General features: G+C 48.2%; 1 protein-coding gene and 1 long non-coding RNA gene across 2 annotated transcripts in view; one reads left to right on the forward strand and one right to left on the reverse strand.

Annotated features, from left to right (window-relative positions):
- Positions 1 to 16,354, reverse strand: part of LOC112828105 (uncharacterized) — a 41,176-nt gene extending 24,822 nt beyond the window's left edge. Inside the window, exon 1 of the long non-coding RNA XR_003209411.2 lies at positions 16,118 to 16,354. This is a non-coding gene — a long non-coding RNA (uncharacterized lncRNA). The remainder of the gene's footprint in view (positions 1 to 16,117) is intronic.
- A 192-nt stretch (positions 16,355 to 16,546) lies between these two features.
- Positions 16,547 to 20,347, forward strand: NXT1 (nuclear transport factor 2 like export factor 1). Its single transcript, XM_025877013.2, has 2 exons — positions 16,547 to 17,018; positions 19,609 to 20,347. Exon 2 carries the CDS (start codon positions 19,662 to 19,664, stop codon positions 20,082 to 20,084), a length of 423 nt encoding a protein of 140 aa, XP_025732798.1. The 5' UTR covers positions 16,547 to 17,018; positions 19,609 to 19,661; the 3' UTR covers positions 20,085 to 20,347.
- Positions 20,348 to 21,095: the final 748 nt, after the last annotated feature.

Raw genomic sequence — 21,095 nt, forward strand, 5'->3', positions numbered from 1 at the left:
CTACACTGGAGATGCACGAGCCTCCCACAGTGAGGCAGAGAGCTAAATGACTCCATGCTCCGAAGGTGCTTAGCAGGAACCTGACTGTGGTTGTCCTCTGTATGCAATAGCTAAAGAAGTCCACATCTTCACCCACCTTCCTTCCAGGTACAGGGGACTGGGCTCTGCCTGCTCTGAGCACCAGCACATGCCCAGCTCCCAGTGGAGGCACCAGTGGCCAATTTTACTCTTGGCCACTGGTGCTTCTTTCTCTGTCGAATATTAGCATTTATTATACTTGCAGTGGGAGAGAAAAGTGGTCATGGTGAATCAGATGGGAAAACAGAGCTGCTTTCAGAGTAGAGTGAGCTCAGAGAAGATTGCAGGGGTGTGATGGATCAGTTCATGCAGTCACCTGGGGATGCTTCAATGACTCGAGTACCTGGAAAAACAAAGCATGTGGGTGATTTGTGGAGGAAACCCACCAGTTAGGGGAACTTCGGAAGAGTTAAGGGAGGAGGGGCTTTAATGCAGTTCCCGGAAAGGACAGGGGCCTGAAGCCAATGCTCTGGAGCACCAGCACATGCCCAGCTCCCAGCTCTATTGAATGTTTGGGGCATGAATCCTCATATCAAGAAGGCTGAGCTAGAAGTGGGCTGGAGTTCACTGAGAAAGCATTGTGGGGAGTCAGAACCTTAACTGGACCCCACAGGATGAACAAGACTTGGCTGGTGACCAGTGAGAGAGGCCGGCAAAAAATGCTGGGACTACCTCCCCAAGTGTTGGGGGAGGTCATTCAGAGGACATGACAGCCAGTTTGCCCGTGAGGTAGACTCCAGCAATCAGACGCTCCTCACCCCCTCCCCTGTGTTTGGAATGTGCATTCTGCTTGTCTTACTGGCTCACAGAGGCTGCCCCAAGGACACAGCCTTCAGATAGTGATGTGGTGCTGAGACCATCTGGACAGTATACTCGACTCAACCCAGTTAAGGACTTTATAAAAACTTTTTACATTCTGTCGGGTGGGTGCAGAGCGTGTGTGGGAGTGAATGGGGGTGTGCTGGGATCCTACAATAGCTCCCAGCCAACCCTGGATGGGCATTACAATGAATGCAGCTGACAGGCTGAGCATGCTGGGCTGCATGCACCTCCCCACGACCATGGTGTACACGTGCCTGCCTCCAAGCTGGTTACCGCTCCAGCACATCTCCTGTGGACTCAGATGGACCAGCCACTCACAGTCGCAACTCAATTAGGTCTTCACTGTGACACCCACGGGGGCAAGAGGCCTCTGCTGCACTTGTATCATGGCCCAGCTGCTCCCTCTGTCCCAGGTGTGGCTCCCCACTGAGCACCACCCCCAGGGCCCCTACACTCAAATCTCCACCTCGGAGCATGTTTCCAGGGAACCCAACCTAAGACATACCTCATGGCACTGTCGTGATGATCCGAGATGGAGTAACTGAAGCCAGAGAAACCCCGAGAAATGCTCAGACATTCGTGTCTTTGTCAGCTTCCCATCACCATCGATGTCTTAGGCTCTGGACTCTGGCCCGTGTACCTTATTCTTCTCACTGTCGCCCACAGTCCTCACGACTCCATGCTCCTGAGAGAGGAAACGGTCCCCAGGGGCCCAAAACTGACCGTGGGGATTTCAGTGTGGCCGGGGTGACAGCTTGGCTCTGCAGCTGCTTCTGTTTAACTTGCTGGGACAGACTCCTCCTGACTTCACATTTGGCTATTCTTGCTGTGCTGACAGCTTCAGACCAAATTCCCTTGGCAGCTGACCGCAGAAGGGCCGTTGGCCACCAGAGTGAGGCTGGCAGTGGTTCAGGAGCCGACCCAGAGGACCGTTGGTGACAAAAGGTGAGCTGTATGCTCCCCGTCCATCACGCTAGCCCAAGGCCAGGCAGGATGTGGGCCACGCTGCGAGGGCTCTCGGTTTCACTGTCCTCCGAACTAAAGAAAGACTTTTCCAAGGAAAACGGAAGGGCTTTTCCCAGAGCAGCTCTGGCAACATTTCTTGAAGACTTTCGTTCTCTGGGATCAACTCCGTGGATGAGCAGCCTCACACAGGAGCACTCCAGACCGTCAGATACTTCACAGCTGCCTCAGCAACCTGGATCCTGCCACCACCAAGGGTGTGGTGGAGCTTCCAGACAGGGTCCTCTGCTTGTGCCCCAGAGGGCAGTGGCCTGTGTGGCAGCCTCTGCCCAGGGGAGGCTTCTCAACTTGTCCACACCAGGCTGCCTGCATGGCTGCCCCCTAAGACCACAGGCTGTGTGTGCTCTGAGGGAAGGAGACCTGTGCAGGGAGGGTCACCAGGGGGCCACGTGGCAGACACAGTGCTGCACAGCCTCAAGGTCTGTGCTTTCTCTCACTCAGTGACACTTCCAGCACATTTTCTTTCCCTGGTGCCCTGTGGCACTTTGGTTTGGCCTGCCGCCACAAACCCCACCCCGTACCTGGGCACAAGGCTGGGCCTACTCAATCAGACCAGTCAGTGCTTTGTCACAGCTGAGGGCCTGTGGCACTTACTCTGACTGAGTATCAGCCTGAAACTTAGTGGCATGAAACAACCATTTATTACGCTCATGATGTCTTGTGGGTCAGCAGGGTACATTGCGGATGGCCGGTTCCTGTTCCATGCTACGTGGGGCCTCAGCTATAGGAAACTCAGAGGCACGAGACTCATTCACTACACACCTGAATGTCGATGTTGACTGTCACCTGGGCCTGGGCTCCTTCCCACATGGGCCTCTCCAAGTCCTCTTTCAGACTGGCCCTGTTCAGCCTTTCTCACAGCATGGTAGCTGTGTTTAAGGGCCAGGGTCCTGAGACAGAGACAGGGGGAGACGGGGAGGGACCAGGTGGAAACCATCACCTTTTATGACACGGCCAGAAACTCACGTCTGTCCAGATCCCAGGGTGGAACATCAGCCATGTAAAAGCAGGTGGCATGGGAGAGCTACAACAATGTGTGGCGACCTCAGACAATGCAATCTGCCACAGCCCTCGCCAGAGACTTGACAGGTGGGGATAATGAGAGGGCTTCTGTTGTCTCCTCCATTTTATGGTTGATGAACTTGAACGGAGGGAGGAGGGGGGGTTAGTTAACTTGCCCAAGACCATGCAGCTGTAAACAGCAGAATCAGGATTCGAACCCAGACTGCCCAGAGGTTTCCATGGACTTAACCATGGTATTGGGAAATCTGAGAAGCTATTGTAAGCATTACATTAAAAATGAAGAAGAAGCAGGAGGAGGAGAAAAAGAAAAGAAAAAAGTAGGGTAGAACAGAATGTGAGAAAAAAAAGGACTAGTCAGAGAACATGAGATCTTGAAAGAAATTTTTGAAAAAAATATAGGGGCACCTGGGCGGCTCAGTTGGTTAAGTTTCTGCCTTCAGCTCAGGTCATGATCCCAGGGTCCTGGTATTGAGCCCCACATCGGGCTCCTTGCTCAGTGGGAAGCCTGCTTCTCCCTCTGCCTCTCCTGCCTCTCCCCCCTGCTTATGCTCTCTGTGTGTGTGTGCGTGTGTGTGTGTGTGTGTGTGTGTGTCAAATATAAATAAAATCTTAAAAAAGAAAATAAAGATATAATTGGCAAATTATGACAAATAATAAATCAATAGAAAGGATGCAAGATAAAGTTTTCTTTTTTTAATTCCCAGATGTATTAGGGATATCCAGAGAAACAGATGGGGAAGAGAGAGATTGAGAGACTTATACTAGGAACTGGCTCATGTGATTATGGAAGGCAAGAAGTTCCAAGATCTGCAGTCTGCAACCTGGAGAACCAGGAAAACGGTGGTCTAATTCAGTCTGAGTCCAAAAGCCTGGGAACCAAGACCACTGATATCAAAGGGCAGGAGAAGAAGACTGTCTCAGCTCAAGGAAAAAGAACAAATTTGCCCTTCCTCTGTCTTTTTCTTCTATTCAGCGCTTCAGTGGATTGGATCATGCCCACCTGCATTAGTGAGGGCAATCTTCTTTTCTTCTTCAGCTTACAAATTCAAATGCTAATCTCTTTCAGAACCACCCTCACAGACATACCCCAAAATAATATTTTACCAGCTATCTGGGCATCCCTTAGCCCAGTCAAGGTGACATGTAAAATTTATCATCACACCAGGTCATAGACAAAAGAAAGAGAGAAAGGTCAAAATTATGAGAAAAGAAAAGGTAGAGAAAATAGAGAGGAGAAATTCATGCAGAAAAAAAAAATAGAATGACATTTCCCAAGTTGAAAGAAACACATGTAAATTGGAAAGATCCAAAGGTCCATAAGGAATGACTCTAGTGGGACAGCTGGGTGGCTCCATCAGTTAAGCGGCTGCCTTCAGCTCTGGTCATGATCCCAGGGTCCTGGGATCAAGCCCTGCATCAGACTCCCTGCTCACGGGGAGCCTGCCTCTCCCTCTCCTCCTTGCTCCTGCTCTCGCTCTCTCTCTCTATCAAATAAATAAATAAAATAAAATAAACAAAAGGATGACTCTAGTAGTAAAGGGTATTTCAGTCAATGAACTGTATTCTTGAAAGGCTGGCAGACTATAGGAGGTGATTAAGGCACATTATTATTTTGTCACCAGCAAGAGCAACAAAGATAAAACAATTAGAAATTCCAAAAAAAGGGGGTGCCTGGCTGGCTTAGTCAGAACAGCATGTGACTCTTGATCTTGGGGTTGTGAGTTTGAGCCCCAAGTTGGGTGTAGAGATTACTAAAAATAAACTTAAAAAAATTACTTCTAAAAGAAAAAAAAAATTACTTCTAAGAAAAACAAAATGCTACACCAAGGAAAGTGAGCATGATTTAAGAAGTGTACAGCAAGAGAACATATTGGACTTTGAATCTGAAAACATCATCCTTGGGGTGGTACAGATCTTGGGAGAGAGAGAGAAGAGCAAATCCTCACATACTGTGTGGATCTATAGTGATCCACAGTTACACGGGCATAGTAATGTAAACTCTATTTATTTGTTCTCAATATTTAAATTCCATCTAGACAAAGAATAAGAGATATAATCATTGTAGAATGGAAGGTAAGTATACTCAAACTATTCCTAACTACATTAGTTAGGATTAGATTTTATAGCATCTAACAAATGAGCCCCAAATGATGTAAAAAAAAAAAAAGGCTTGTATTTCTCAGTCACTTAAAAGAAGTCTGCACATAAGCAGTCCAGAGCTCTTAAGGCAGCTCCAAGAAATCACAAGTCCTTCCATCTCCACCCCACCATCACTAGGATATAGCCCACATTGTCCTGGCCCAAAAGGGCTGTGAGAGCACCAGTCATCACATCTGCATTTCAGGTAGCAGAATGGAGAAAGGAGGGAGAATGGCCCATCCTCCTCACTTTTGGGAAGTCCCACACAACACTTCAAATTATATCTCATCAACCAGAAGAGTCATACATCACAGCTAGTTCTGAGAGACACAAATCAGCACAGTCTTTAGGCTGGGTGGCCGTGTGTGATAGCATCTCACTATGTATGAAGATGGGACTTTAGGAGAAATGCTTGAGAAAACCGCTAACCTCCTCTGAGAGAGCAGAGAGCTGATATCCTCTATCACAGGTGGAATAAGAAGCAGAGGGGTGATCACTTATTTAAAGCTCCAAAGGTCACTAAACATGATGGAACTAAACATGATGAAATTTGCTAAGAACGTACCTTGTAACTGAGCTATCATTGTAATGGGGTCATTGGACATTGTCTAAACTTGATAAATCAAGCAATTGAATTACAAGTTTATTGTTCCGATTTATAGAGCTAACAGAGATCAAGTCCCTCAGGCAAACACTTGGCAACTGTTTCTATTTTTTAAATAGATCATTGTAGAATGATTTTTTAAATAGAAACAGTTGCAAGTGTTTGCCCCAGGGACATGGATTGGGAGGGGAAGGAGGGCAGTACAAGAGGCACTAGCTTTGCTTTATAAACTCTTCTATACAAGTGCCAGAAGTTTAAGTTTTTAAATTAAATTAAAGGCAGCCTCTGCTTCCACTCAGGGTAGAAGACTGACGGTTACTAGAAAGTGGATAGAGCCACCTGGCCATTCACTGACAGCTGCCCTTCAGCACCCCCAGGAAACCAGACTCTCCAAGGACTATGGAGGGTGGGAGTGGGAGGCTTGGGGTAGGGGCAGCTCTCCTGGTCAGGGCCCCCAGGGTATGCCCAGCAGAGATGGGATCCCTCACTGCCTTAAGAACCTCCAGGGGCCCATGGAGTAGGAAGCCCAGACTGCAAGTGTTGGCCTGTGCTGATCATCTGATCCCCTGGGGAGAAGCCAAGGGGCGGGCCTCTGTTGGGGTCAGTGTCATAGCAACTCTCCCCCATGTGGTCTGGACCTGGCTAATAAGAGCTGGCTGCCTGGGGGACCTGAGCTGATTCTTTCATCCTCTCACCTGTTTAGCCATTTTGTCCCATTGTATACTATTCATTTATATTGCCTTGAAACCACTCCTGGATAGAGGTTCAAAATGTCAAACATTTGACCAAAAACACTAATAAAGTGGCGTTTTAAGACAGCGCCTCAGGGATTCTAAATAGCAAACAGCAAAAAATGCAAGCTCTGCTGCTTTGGGAAGGCAAAGGGACATCCACTTTTCCAAAAGGCTTCTAAAACTTCCTCCTAGGGAAAGAAAAAACAAAACAAAACAAAAAATCAAAGAAGTCCCTCTGCACAGCCACCTGTCAAGTCAAATGAGCTGTCCTTGGGCTTTGCAACATTTTCAAATGTTTGGTCTAGGAATGGAGTGCTTTTGTTCATGATGAGAACAGACTCAAAAGTCCTGGGGCCATCTGCGCAGAGGCCAGCTCAGAATCCAAGAACAGTTCTCTCCAAAGTGTAGACCGCACTCCTGTGGCCACTGCTGTGAATAGCAACTCAGAATGAAGGGCTGGAGGAGTCCAGACAGCTTCTGAAGTAGGAAAACTGCTCCACAGGCAGGTCTGAACTAATTGCCACGGGAGTGGAAAATATGCTTGATTTAGTACTTTAACATCATGAAAGACATTAGAATTCCAGGCTTGGATTTGGGGGATCACTTTTATCAGCAGAAACTAGGAAACCTGCCTCAGTGAGCATTTCCCACCAGCCTTCACCCTGGAACACCTCTGAGCCCTTATCCACAGTTACTTTGTTCTCTAATTGAGAGCGGGGTTCTCAAAGTGTGGTCCCTGGACCAGCAGTTCCAGCATGCCCTAGGGATTGGTTAAAAATGCAAATCTGTCCTCACTCCGTCCTACTGTGGCAGAAACTCTGGGGCTAAGACTCCAGCACCTGTGAGCTAACAAACCCTCCAGAGGGTTCTGACGCTTCCTCAAGTTTGGGAACCTCCGCTTATAGTTCGTTAGAATTAAATGTGGTTGGGTTTATTACTGCTTGTCACTGAAACAGACCTGAAAACCAAAATACTGACGCTTCAAGAGATTCCCCAGGAGTTTAATGTTGAGAGTCTTGTCTTCTTGCTCAAGGCTCAGAGTGAATTCCCCAAGCATCAGACTCAGACCATCACTCAAGGATAAGCAGCATATTGTGGAAGTGATCACAAAATACACCTGTTGGGGTGTAGGGAGAAGCCAGTACAAGGTGAGTCCATGCTCAAGTTGGTACTATCAGAGACTGGGGTCAGTCCCTGGGGAGCTCCTGAGGATGGTGGGGGGCATGACCCACCGCAAAGTCATGGAAGCAGGGATATTTATCCCTCATCCCCTTTCTGTCATTGTCGAGGGAGGCTCCTGGGTATAGCCTCCCTCCACACATACAACCCTGGGACATCCTGCCCTGCCTTGGGTGAGGCTGGAGTCTGTGGCCAGAGGACCTTCATCCAGGAAGAAGAAAATGGAAGGCACCCCCACTGTCTGCTCCATGCAGCTTCCCCAGGTTGCTAGCAAGAAGGAAAATTCTTGTAACTGGCTTCTGAGCTCCCAAGACTCTGGTTCCTTATTCAAATCCTCCTCCCGCATCAAGGCACCAAGCCCATCAAGCCAAGTGCAATTTTGTTTTTTCTTTTTTCTTTTTCTTTCTCCTCCTCCTCTTCTTCTTCTGCTTGTTTTTCTTCCTCCTCCTCCTCCTCCTCCTCCTCTTCCTTCTTCCCCTCCTCCTTCTTCTCCTTCTCCTTTCTTCTCCTTCTCCTTTCTTCTCCTCCTCCTTCTTCTCCTTCTCTTCCTCCTTCTTCTTCTCTTGTTCCTCCTCCTCCTCCCTCTTCTTCCCCTTCTCCTCCTCCCCCTCTCCTTTCCCTTCTCTTTCACCTCCTTCTTCTTCTTCCCCCTCCTCCTCCTCTCCTCCTCCTTCTTCTTCACAGACACCCTAATCTCTTTATTGTGAGGGATGGAACCCAGAAGGTGGACGTGGGGCCCTCTCACTGCACTGCTTGTTCACTGGCTCTGCTTCCTGAGTCCTGCAGCTTCATCACATTGTGCAGCTCCGGTGGGCTAGTGTCTTCCCCAGACACCCCCACATCTCCCAATTGAGAGCTGCCTCTCAGAAAACAAAGATCAGCCCAAGATCAATTCACCACTCAAACATCTCTGCTGACTCTGGATAAAGAAAGGCCCACACAGCCTGCTGTGCCCAGCCCTCAGCTGGGAAAGAGCTCTTCCTATTCCACAGATGACTGAGATGGATCAGACAGCACAAAACAAGGGCTGTCAAAGGGGCACAGGAACCGTTTGGAGAGGGGATGCACCATAGACAGTTCAGGAAAGTGGGGAAGGTTGGGAAGACAGGGGTACCTGGACCTGACCCTGAAGGCTGGAGGGAATCTGTGCAGATGTAGGGAATGCCAGGAGCACAGGCATGGTGGGAGAGCAGCCTGAGGGCTGTAGAAGGCAGCAAGGACCCGTGTGGTTGGAGCTTGGCAGGGGTGGAGAGGAAGAGTGTTGCATGGTGAGAGCCCTGCCCTGGGCAAATCTTCTTGAAGAGCATACTTAGACTCCTTTTTTTTTTTTTTAAAGATTTTATTTATTTATTTATTTGACAGGAAGAGAGAGTGGCAGGCAGAGGGAGAGTGAGAAGCAGCTCCCCACCAAGCAGGGAGCCCGATGTGGGGCTCGATCCCAGGACCCTGGGATCATGACCTGAGCTGAAGGCAGACACTAAACCAACTGAGCCACCCAGGCATCCCACATGCTTGGATTCCTGATCAGAAAAGCCAATATCCTTGTAAGAAAAGGAAGATGGAAGCAGATGTTGGGGTGCTGTCATGACAAGCTATGCCCCTGAGGGACAGGCACTGCCTGTCTATCCACCTGTTAGCACTAGGAATCGTGCCCCGATTTTAGGTGAGAAAACCGAGCGCTCCCAGGGTTAGGTCACTCAAGTCTATTTGGCTCCAAGTTCCCATGTTCCTTCTGCTTGATCTACCTGGATTGTTCTAATGGCTCTGGAGAAAGACAGCTGAGCCTGAACTCCAGGATCCACATAGCAGCTACAGGAGCACGAGCAACAGTGAGACCAAAGTGAAGTGCGGGAGGAAGGTGCCTGTGCTCTCCCAGGCAGAAGGAACGGACTGACTGGCATGCAGCAAGACAGAGCCTCATGAAGCAAGAGGAACTTAATGCACTGTAGACATCACAGGTCACTCCAAAGGGAAAACCTTCACCTATGAAGCAGTTTTCCCCCCTTCCTCCCTGCACACCGGCACACACCAATCTGCATTCTGTCTCTCTGGATTTATCCAGTCTGGATATTCCATATAAATGGACTCATACGACATGTGACCTTTTGTGTCTGGCTTCTTTCACTCAGCATACTGTTTTCGTTGTAGCATATGTCAGCATTTCACTTATTTTGTGACCAAATAATATCTCATTGTGTGGCAAAACCACAATTTCTTTATCTATTTATCCATGGATGGACATTTGGGCTGTTTCCACCTTTTGGTTATTCATGTTCATATACTTGCTTGAGTACCTGTCATTAATTCTTTTGAGTGTATACCCAAAAGTGAAATTGTGGGGTCACGTGGTTCTGTTTAGCTTTCTGAGAAACAGCCAGATGGTTTCCCATGGTGGCTGCACCATTCTACATTCCCTCCAGCAATGTAGGAGGATTCTGATTTCTGCACATCCTCACCAACACTTGTTATTTTCCGTTTTTTGATTATAGCCATCCTAGAGGGTGCAAAAGAGGACTTCACTGGGGTTTTGATTTGCATTTCCAGGGCAAGCCATTTTACAGGGTCATCCATCATTCCCTGAGGCTCTCATGTTGATAGTTTTCTCCCCCTCCGCTCACTGAGGGCAGGAGACATCTTACTCTTCCTCATGTGGTCAGCTCAGGGCACCATGGCTTAAGGAGGCACACGGAGGAGTTGGTGCGCCACCCCCCAGATCTGTAGTCAGCCCACATGCTTGGGTGTCTGGGGGCAATAACCCTGTCACCAGCCACCTCATAAGCCATACCCTCTAGTGACGTCTATGAAGGACACTGAGTGTGCCAGGTCATTCAGGGGTTCTGTGCACTACCACTCACAATGTCTGCTGCAGTCCATACCACGTGCCCACCATGGGCCTGGGACCTCCCACCACATCAGTGGTGTCAAATCAAACAAAAATTCAACTGAATAAATTTTGAGATCTATTTGGCTTTATTCAACAATTCATAAACTTGGCAGCATCCCATCTAGCAAGTAGAAAGGAGATCCCCTGAGTTGTAGAAAAGGAAAGGTTTTTAAAGGCAGAAAGGGAGCAGAAAAGTAAATTATTAGCAAAGAATGCATTGTTTCAGGTAAAGCTGCCTTCCTAAGGGGAATGGAAGGGCCTATAGGGTGGATTATCTCACTAGTGCTGACCAGGTAATTCCATGTTGACCGGTTAAAGGTTACATTTCTGGGGGCAGCTGAAACTTCATTTAGGTTCGGTATTAAGTCTTGGTTTGATGGCATGAGGTTTAGTACAAGTGATCCCATTTTCGGCCTGCTGTATCCTTTTTAACAGTGAACTACAGGCTGATTTCCAAATGCCTAAGGACTTTCTCCATACGTGGAAGGGAAACCTCCTGGCCCTCTTGCCAGCAGGCCAGAAATGCCAAGGAAATGACACCCTTCTCAGCAGCCCTCAACTCTCAGGAGTTGGTATGTGAATACCTCAGCTCCCTCCTCCTCAGCCCTCTAGGGAGGATCCTTCTGAAGCCTTTGTTCTGCCTCTGCTCTATGCTGAGTTCTGCAGCATGGTTAGACTCCATTGACCATGGTGGGAGCTGGCTGAGTAATCTACTAATATTCTGATTGGGACCACCAATTTCAATGTGTGGGTTTTTCCCCCTACACCAAGCAATTCTCCAACACCAGTTGGTTATCCTACAGTTCAACTCAATGCTAACACTATCTACCTGGAGAGAGCATTAGATGCCACAAATGAAGGGCTGAGTCCCACAAGACTGCCCCCTATACACACTTTAGATGTCATTTGCAAGTCCAGGTTGTCACATATTTCTGATCTACTAGCTATAAATCAGAGGTTCCCATGACCCCCTCCCTCCTTGGGTTCAATCAATTTGCTAGAATGACTCACAGAACTCGGAGATACAATTTACTTACTAGACGATTGATTTGTTATAAAAAGATATAACTCAGGAATAGTCACATAGGAGAGGCACAGGGCAAGGTATGGAGAGGATGCAGAGCTTTCATGCCCTCTCCAGGCACACCAACTCCACTCTATCCAAATCTCCCTGTTTCACCAACTCAGAAGCTCTCTGCACCCTATCCTTTTGGGTTTTTAGGGAGGCTTCATTACATAAGCATGACTGATTACATTATTGGTCAGAGGTGATTAAAGTTCAATCTTCAGGTCCTCTCCCTTCCCAGATGGTTGAGGGGTGGGACTGACAGTTCCAACCCTCTAGCCACAAGGTTGGTTCCCCTGGCAACCAGCCCCCATCCTCAGAGATCCAAGGGCTTTCCTAAAAATTATCTCATTGACATAACAAAAAACCTTTAATTAACACTTTTATGGCTCTCAACACTTAGGAAATTTTGAGGGCTTTAGGAGCTTTGTGCTAGGAACAGAAGACCAAATATATATTTCTTATTATAAATTACAATACCACATGTACTTTTCCTCAATTCTCCACTCCCTACTGGTGCTCCTGCACCTCCCAAATCAGTGACTTCCGCCTCTTGGAGAAGCAATCCAAACCAAGACATCTGCACACCAGCCACTTCATATACATGAATTCATGAAACCTGCTTAAAACAGAAAACTAAGACCATCCCCTCAGAGTTAAAAGTGAGTGAAACACTAACCAGGGCAGACAAACATAATGTCATCTTTAAGAGAAAGGAGGCTTCCGGCCCCCAAGTCTATGATGTCAGTGAGCAGATTTAAGTATTTGCCAGCGGAGTGCAGAAACTCACAAAAAGAGGGGTAAACATGGGTGGTGCTGGTAGGAGGGAGCTCTGCTCACGAACTCAGTATCTGGTCCCCCTGGGGACACTTCTCTTCCTGGAGACAGAGGTCCTTCAGCCCTGTCAGCTCCATAACCCGTTAGCAACCACTGCCTCTTCTCGTTCTGACCCGCACTCATGGGGTCACCTGCTTATGCTGCTGGGATGCCCCCTCACCTGCTCACTGAGAATATGCTTGTCTTGCAAAGGAGAATGTGCTAGTGTCTGGGAAGCTGGTTCTGGCTGTAGATAACAAACGGATACCCTTCTCTAAAGTGCAGTCTTGACTAATTCTCAGAGATCAGGAGGGAGCCAGCCTCAGGACAGTGGTGAGTTCTTTGAGGTGGTATTGCCTTGTAAGGTCTATTGGGGCCCCATCTTCAAAGTTCCTTTGGCAGCAGGTGGCAAACCTGATTCATACAGATGTAAATTTAAAGGAGAGGTATTGTCACTTGAGATCTTCTCCTGGAGCTTGGGGCAGGGCCTCAGCAAGACTTGGGGATGATGGTGAGAAAGAGTCCTGGCTCTCTTGTTCTGTAACAGATCGCCATGAACCCTAGTGGCTTACATCATTTATTTTGCTCACAAATCTGCTATTTGGGCTTGGCTGGGAAGCCTCATTTCTGCTCCATGCCACACCAGTCCCGGGTAGCCCAACCCAGGAATAGAGGGTCCATTTCCAAAGCCATCCACTCAAAGGACTGCTGGCTGCCAGGGTTCCCACACGGGCCTGTCCATGTGGCCTGGGCTACTCACAGCACAGGAGTACCAAGAAAGCCTAGCAGAGGCTATCTCAGAAGCTACACACTCACATAGGCCTGCCTGAGTCAAGGGGAATGTGGCAAAGCAAGGTTCCAGACAAGCATGTGGGACTGAAATATTTTTGTGGCCATTTTTGGAAAATATAATCTGTCACAATAAGGATGAGAAACTACAGAGAATCAAGGGAGGGAGCCACTCTCCACAGCTCATGAGTGTGTATGTGTAAGTATGAGAGGTGTGTGTGTGTGTGTGTGTGTGTGTGTGTGTGTGTGTAATCTAATTCACCCTCTTTCCCTTTCTCTGGTGCCATAGTTCTCCACATCTCCTTCATTTACTCTCTGCTCAAGGCCACACCTCAGCTCCTAAGCTTAAGGACAGTTATTCCTGCCTTCCCAGAATCTCCCCAAAACTCAGGGCCTCAGGTGACACAGAAATGTAGCCCCAGCTCACTCTGGTCCAGCAGCAGCTCATTTGATTCTGCTAAGAAAGTGGGGGGAAAAGCCACACACATTTGTTTTTGGTGACAATACACTGGGGGCACAACTGGCCAGCCACTGCTGTAGATTGCCTGGCGCCAAGTGATGCAGCCTTTCATGGTAAACAAACGCTGTTAGATCCTGCACCAGAGAGCTACGTTGATAATGGGGAAAAGCTCAATCCTGTGTTTACGAACCTAAACATCCATAAGTCAGGCCTGTCTTCAGAGCTGCCAGAGGCTCAGCATTATGACCAGATGCGCCCTTCCTCCCTGAACGGACTCCACGTAGCAAATGGGGCCGCTGGCTCCAACGCTGCTTAAGCCAGGCTCATCTTCCAGAGGATGTGCTTGTGATTTGGTGACAAATCCTACCAATTTGTCACTACACTTGTCCCAACTTTAAAAGCCAGTTGTTGGAGGAATTGTTGGCAAATAAGGAAGTTGCTGCCAATGCAAAACATAAAGTGTACTAACGTTTCCTGGATGCTTCCTTTGTGCTTGGCCTGTGCTAAGTACTTACTATGCATTGTTTCATTTGTTCCTCACATCAGCCTAAGGAAATGAATATTGTTACTGTTGCCCTTCTACTGATGAGGCAGCTGAGCCTCTGGGAGGTTAACTCGCTTGCCACCATCACTCTGCTAGTGCACCAAGTCACACTAGTTAAGTTATAAATACCTTTATGTTTATGCCCAACTTTAAATAATATTAAAAAAAAAATAAAGCAAATTCACTGGCTCTTGAAACTGGAATGTCCAAACTTCAGGTCTGATTTGGTCCCCAACACAGCCACCAAAAGCCTGAGTTCTCTCCCGTCTTCTGTCTGCCTCTCTGTCCAGGGGCTCCCCCCCACGGTGGCAAGATGGCTGCAGCTGCACCATCCATATTCCACATGTTTGGAAGGAGAGAGAAAAAGCATTTTTCCCCAAATCCCCTAGCAAACACTTTCTCGAGGATCAGTCGCCTAAATTGGGTCTCCTACCACTCCAGTAGTGTGCTCAGGGCATACAGTGCCACTGTGGTGTCTTAGAGTCAGGGGTGTCTCTAACCTCCCAAATTCAAGGACTGCAGGGGGAATAAAAAGCAGGCTTGCTTCCAAGCGTAGGAGAGTGGCTGTTAGAGAGGATTCATCACAACTAGAATGTTGTGGAGCAATGACTTGAACCCCATCCTGCCTGTTCATTCAAACAGTACCGACTGAGCCCTTGCTGTGGGTCAGGCACAATTCTAGATGCTGGAGACATAAACCTGAAAGGTTCCTGCCCTCCTCTCCTCCTGTTGCTGTTGTTGGCTCGGCTGCCTCCCAGGGCTAAAGCCCTGTGCTTTTACAAGGCCTCAGAGCTGGACTTATGTTCTCCTACAGCTTTTCTAGTTTTGAAGCAGCTTTGTGGCACTTAATTTCTGTCCTTCAGCCTCATCATCTATAAATCAGGAATAACGATACCTCCCCCAAGAATGAAATAAAAAAGTCTTACATGGGATACGTGATAAAACCTAAAGTATCACAGCCTCCAACCTACCACACAGTCAGCCCTCATTCCATTGATGCTGTGATTTGGATTTTTGTACATTAAATACTAATTTCACTGTGCTCGCTTCGGCAGCACATATACTAAAATACTAATTTCACTGTCCCAGGCTTTATAAAGATATGTCTGTGTGAATACTGCTCCAAAGACGCTATTTAACCCTCTCTACTCAGCCCCACCTTATTTTTTTATAATCCAAATTCTTCACCTACTTGATTTAAGTGGAGGAGGTGGTTTGTCTACATTAAATAGCCCATCCAGTTTCTAAATTTGTCATGAAATGTGAAAGCAAGGGTTCTCTCAGGAATGCAAGCAAAGGTACACCAAAGGGTAGCCAAGAGGATATGAGTTAAATGCACCACACTTCAAAGATATGGCAACATCAGTAAACTTCACCATACCCAGAGGGCTCCCAGTTTTTAAGGAATTATTCAGTCTCTTAGACCAGTGGATTGAGTTGAGGATCTGGATCTAAAGAAACGTTTTTGGTTTTTTTTTTTCTTTTTTGCTGTAAACTCTGTTTCCCAAGTCCCACACTGTTTCCATCCTGTTGAGCCTGTTGTTTTAAGGAAAAGTTCGGGTTGCGGATTGGCTGAAATGCAACTAGTTTCAGAGATGGAGAAGAGAAGCACAATACCAACCAGGCCATGGGCCATAGCTGGAACCAGACGGTTTTCCTCGGAGCTCCTCAATTCCCAGGACAAGAGAGGAAATTGCCTTTGTTTCCCTTTCTGGCACACTTTTGTTACTTCCCAAACTTAAGACTCTTCCCACCCTCGACTCTTTAGCTTTTAGTTGAGTTTCTCATTTAACTAAAATGGGTCTTCTTCTATGTGTCCTTAGGGACTTAAACTATCAAGGAGAGTAATCAGCTGCGATACTTTATCAGGCAGAGTTCAACAAGGGCAGTGCGGGCTTCACCATCTCGGCCACCGCGGGACATGGGCCGCTCGGGACATTCTGGCGCCCCACTTACTCTGTGTGAAAGCCTTAGTTGGGTCACTGCTGCTGGTGGTGGTTTCTCGAGGTTGGATCAAGTCGTCTTTTATTTAACTAGAATTACCCCAACTGCAGGTGAATGAAGGTCATAGGCCAAGGATCTGAGGCCGCATCACACACTCTCCCCCATGCTCTCCTGCCAAGCGGGCCTCCACTCAGCTGGAAGAGACCTCACGCACCTCGAGCTCCGGGGGCGGGACCTAGGAGATTTCATCCAATCAAGAATCCCACCTGGCCAGTTGGACCGGCTTCTATGACCGGTTGAGCCAATGAAAACTCGACCGCTGATTTTCTGTGGTCTTCTGGGAAAGCCCTCTCCCGGAAACCACCTCCTCCTTTGAGCCACACCTGGGCGGAGCTAGCCTCCTGCTCTTCCGTCCCGCTGGCTGACACAGCTGCCGGTCACGGGGAGGCGGGAGTGGGCGGAGCCGTGGGTGCTGGCGTCTGCGCGGGGTACAGCGGGCCGCGCGCGGGAAGCCGCGGACGGGGCCGACGAGTTCCCGGGCTCCGGGATCTCGGCGACCCGGCCGAATCCGGGAGGAAGGGTAGGAGAAGGGCAGCTCTTTCGGTTCCTCCTGAGGCGAGCGGCGGAGGAACGCGGAGCCTCGGCAGGCCCGCCCCGCGACCTTCGGGGGCCGGCCCTCTGTGGAGCTGGGGGTCGCGCAGGGGGCGCCCGACAGGGGCGCCGCCGGCCACGCTGACCGGGAGACGCCCGCACTGGCCGAGGTCCCCTCCTCGCTAACCAGGCTCGCCCGCGCTGACTCGAGCCGCCCACGTTGACCGAGGTCGCCGACCCCCGCCGACCGGGGATACCGCCCCCCGCTGACCGAGGACGCCACCTCCGCCCGCGCTGAGCCCGGACGTCACCAGCCGCGAAGGTAAGTGTCCCCCACCGTCCCCCGCGGCCGGCAGTAGGCCCAAGGACTCACGAGACATCTGCCACGTGCACCCCTACGCTCTCCCCCTATTGTTAGGAATCAGCCGGGTTTTGTCCTTTCCCTCGTGGTGTCGTTGCAGTGCTGCTTCAGGTTTTTGCCCTTGCGAAGTGCTTGGCAGTAAATCCGCTTGGCGATGAAGAGCACTGGAGCAGGTCTCGGGCCAGAGATGGCCAGGGCGGGTTGGCTTTATGTGTTTGATGAAAAGCGACTCTCCGCCAGAAATGAGGCCTGTTGGATCGTCTCTGGTCCAGCTCCAAAGAACTTGACGGTGTGGGCTTCCGAGAGAAGGCGGCATCTTCACAGCCTCCTACTTATCTCACTTTTCATGATTCTTTTCTCTGATTTGATAGAGAAGGGCAAGCTGTCAGCTTTGTAGGTAGCAGAACCACAAGACAAGGAGGTGGTTATCTTACTGGTGTGGGGCCAGGACAGGTTGCTAAGCTGTGTTTGGAAAGTCGCTTTGGCAGAACTGAGCAGGCGGGGAGGAGGGGGCGTTTCTGAGAATGACTTGAGATGGTGGAGGGACTGGGGCACGTCAGGGTGAGGAGTAATGTGGATGTCAGGTGGTCGGGAATTCCAGCAAGAGAGGATTTGAGGCCCATGAAAGGACAGCTTCAAACTAGCAGTCCTGGAATGGTGCCCTTAGAGACTTAATTTCCTAAGTGCAGGTAAAGGACAACAAGTAAAGGTAAAGGATAAGCTGGTAAAGGATAAGCAAGTAAAAGGCAACATAGTCTTGACATTTTCAAAGGCCACGTGCTTTCTTATAAAGATACATCAGGAGTGTGCTTGCTGTCAGGACCCTAAGTTTTTCCCTTCTCCTTTGTAAAATTCTTTCATCCTTTTGTGGTGACCCTTAAATGAGATGATGTATGTAAAGTAAGCAGCAGATACCCAGCTCAGAATCCGTGTCTGCTGAGGCTTGACTTTGAGTCCGGGAAGGAAGTGCAAAGACCTCTGTCTGTTCCTGGTCCTGTCACTGCTTACTTCTATGACCAAGCTCCTTGCCTGCTCTTTACAGTTCTTTACAGAGGCCTCGACCTTGCTCAGCCCTTAAGAGTACTTGTGAAATCTTTTATCTGTTTCATGAGCTGATATTAAAAAAAAAAAAAGTTAGTCTTTGAAACAAAAAATTTAAGTTTGTATATCTAAACATATCCATTATTTTAGTAATGTTCTCTCATGAATTTTTTCTTTTAGTGAAATATTTTTTTTTAATTTTTTTTAAAGATTTTCATTTATTTGAGAGAGGGCACAAGCAGGGGTTGGTGCAGAGGGAGAAGCAGACTCCCTGCTGATCAGGGAGCCCATCGAAGGTCTGGACCGGAGTGACCCGAGCTGAAGGCAGATGCTTAACCAACTGAGCCACCCAGGTGCCCCACTTTTAGTGAAATATTTTAATGACACAAAAAAGAGCAGAGAACTGTAACAGTTGTACCATACTCTGAGACAAACAAGTAATATTTCTTTATGCTTTTAGACTTCCTTTTTTTTTTTTAAGGAAATGTGACATATCAGCTATAGTTGAGATTCTTTTTTTGATGCCACCACCCCCACCTTCTATCCCATAGAACTTGTTCAATTCTTTTTTTTTTTTTTAAGATTTTTATTTATGTATTTGAGGGGGGTTGAGAAGCAGAGGGAGAGGGAAAAGCCAACTCTGTGCTGAGCTCAGAGCCAGATTCGAGGCTGGATCCCACGACCCTGAGATCATGACCTGAGCTGAAATCAAGAGTTGGATGCTTAACAGACTGAGCCACCCAGGCGCCCCAGAACTTGCTTTTCCATTTTTAACTTGTTTTTCCATTGTGGCTCACAGGACTTGCCTGGTAGGTATTTGTATTCACAGAAGCTAGGTGCCCTCCTTTCTCATTCCCAGTCAGCTGCCAGGTTTGCTTGTCATGAGGATCGTGACCAATATTTTGGTACTGTCCTAGTGACATTTGCTCTCTTATCCTCTTAAGAAACCTGCCTTCTCTTTGCTCTCCCAGTATCTTGTTGGGTGAGCTCATGATAGTTTTCTCAGACTCGCCACCAGCTGAGGATCATATGCCATCTGATTGGTCTTTATTGGGCCACTGCTCCCTTCGTTGTGGTCTACAGTCTTTATCCAGGATCTGCTTTTTCTCCAGTTCTCTAGGGGCAGTCACACCTGGTCCACACTTCCAGGAAAAAGTGACCTTCCATAGTCAAATGTACTGTCTTTTACAAAATGAGATTTTTGGAATTCGTAGTAATAGCTACCATTTTTTAAACATGTAGGTATCAGGCTTTTTAACTAAGCACTTGGTGTACACCGTCTTGTTTAATTCTCACATTACAACTGTGTCATGAATGGTGATATTTCCATTTTAAAAATGAGCAGACTGAGGCTTGGTAAGATTAGGCATCAGCAAAATTTGAGCCTAGAGTCATCTCCCCACAGTATGTAATTGTTTTGCCATCAGTAGAAAAGGAGAATTATTCCATTGTCGGGGCAGAACAAACTTGGGCATTCACATGGGTTCTCTTCAACCTTCCTGCTCCACAGCCCCCGCTCCCTCAGGCGCAGGAGCACCTGGGCCTCCTTTGGCAGGGCCGGAGATGGCATCAGTGGACTTCAAGACCTACGTAGATCAGGCCTGCAGAGCTGCTGAGGAGTTTGTGAACGTGTACTACACCACCATGGATAAGCGGCGGCGCCTGCTGTCCCGCCTGTACATGGGCACGGCCACCCTGGTGTGGAACGGAAACGCTGTTTCGGGACAAGAGTCCTTGAGTGAGTTTTTTGAAATGTTGCCTTCCAGTGAGTTCCAAATCAATGTGGTAGACTGCCAGCCTGTCCATGATGAAGCCACCCCAAGCCAGACCACAGTCCTTGTTGTGATCTGTGGAACAGTGAAGTTTGAAGGCAACAAACAACGGGACTTTAACCAAAACTTCATCCTGACCGCCCAGGCTTCACCCAGCAACACGGTGTGGAAAATAGCAAGTGACTGCTTCCGGTTCCAGGACTGGGCCAGCTAGTGGGGCCAGGAAAGGCCTCTTTTGTAGCCCAGCTCTGTAGGGAAACGCATATCTCAAAATATGGGGACACAAGTTCCTTTCTGTTGTTCCAGGCCACACTATCCTGGCTTAACTGCATTTGCTGGAGTCCTTTGAGCCCCTTTCTGAGTGTATTCTTGTTTGTCATAGATGCCTTTTCAAAGTAGTTAACTTTTCTATTTTTCTATTTGTCCAGTAGAGACCCTGGTTCTGGAAATTCTGACAAATAAAACAATACAAATGTTGCTGCTTTTCCCTTGCTTGATGTGTCGTTCCAAGTTTTGAGGAGGGAGGAGACAAAGGAGGGTTAAAGGCAGAAGCTTAGTAGAAAGCACCTGAAATAAAATTCTTTAGTGAAATACTAAAGAATTAGTTAAAAACTGCTTATAAATGAAGCAGCTGTACTAACTACTCTTGTAAAGAGGAGGTGAGGAACTGCTCTTAAGAGGAAGCTAGTTTTATTGACCCTGAAGATCGACTCTAACTGCATTTTCCCAATGTAAAAAAAGTAGAACTAGAAGGTTCCATCATCCTTTGACCAATAAATGAGATCTCATGGCCACGTGGCTTACCCAGTTACATTTTCTTTGACAAGAATGTGCTAGGTTTGAGATAGGTTTGTGGGCTGGGATATTGGAATGGGAACTTTGGAGAAGGAGAATACTAATGTGTATGGTGGCACAGATGGCAGTTTCCTCCTCATACCCCTCTCCTTACCTAGTTTCTGAAGCCCAACAGTAAGCAGGACAAAGTACCCACCAAAAAGAGGGTTTGACATAATGACTTAAGTTTTGGCCAGTGATGGAGAAGCAGAAGGGTGAGACTTGTGGGAATTTGCTTGTTGGTAGACCCTTCCTCCCTCTGCCCTGCTTCCTAGAGAGCAGTTACAATGGCCTGACCACTGGCTCTGGCTCATTCTGGGCCATGGAGGCAGCTGGACCCTCCATGGAGGTAGGATTGTGTTAAGTTGGAAGAAGCCTGGATCCTTGATGA

This window comes from Callorhinus ursinus, unplaced genomic scaffold, assembly GCF_003265705.2.
Source record: "Callorhinus ursinus isolate GAN/ISIS: 27379988/994484 unplaced genomic scaffold, GSC_fseal_2.0 scaffold29, whole genome shotgun sequence".
Lineage (NCBI taxonomy): Eukaryota > Metazoa > Chordata > Mammalia > Carnivora > Otariidae > Callorhinus > Callorhinus ursinus.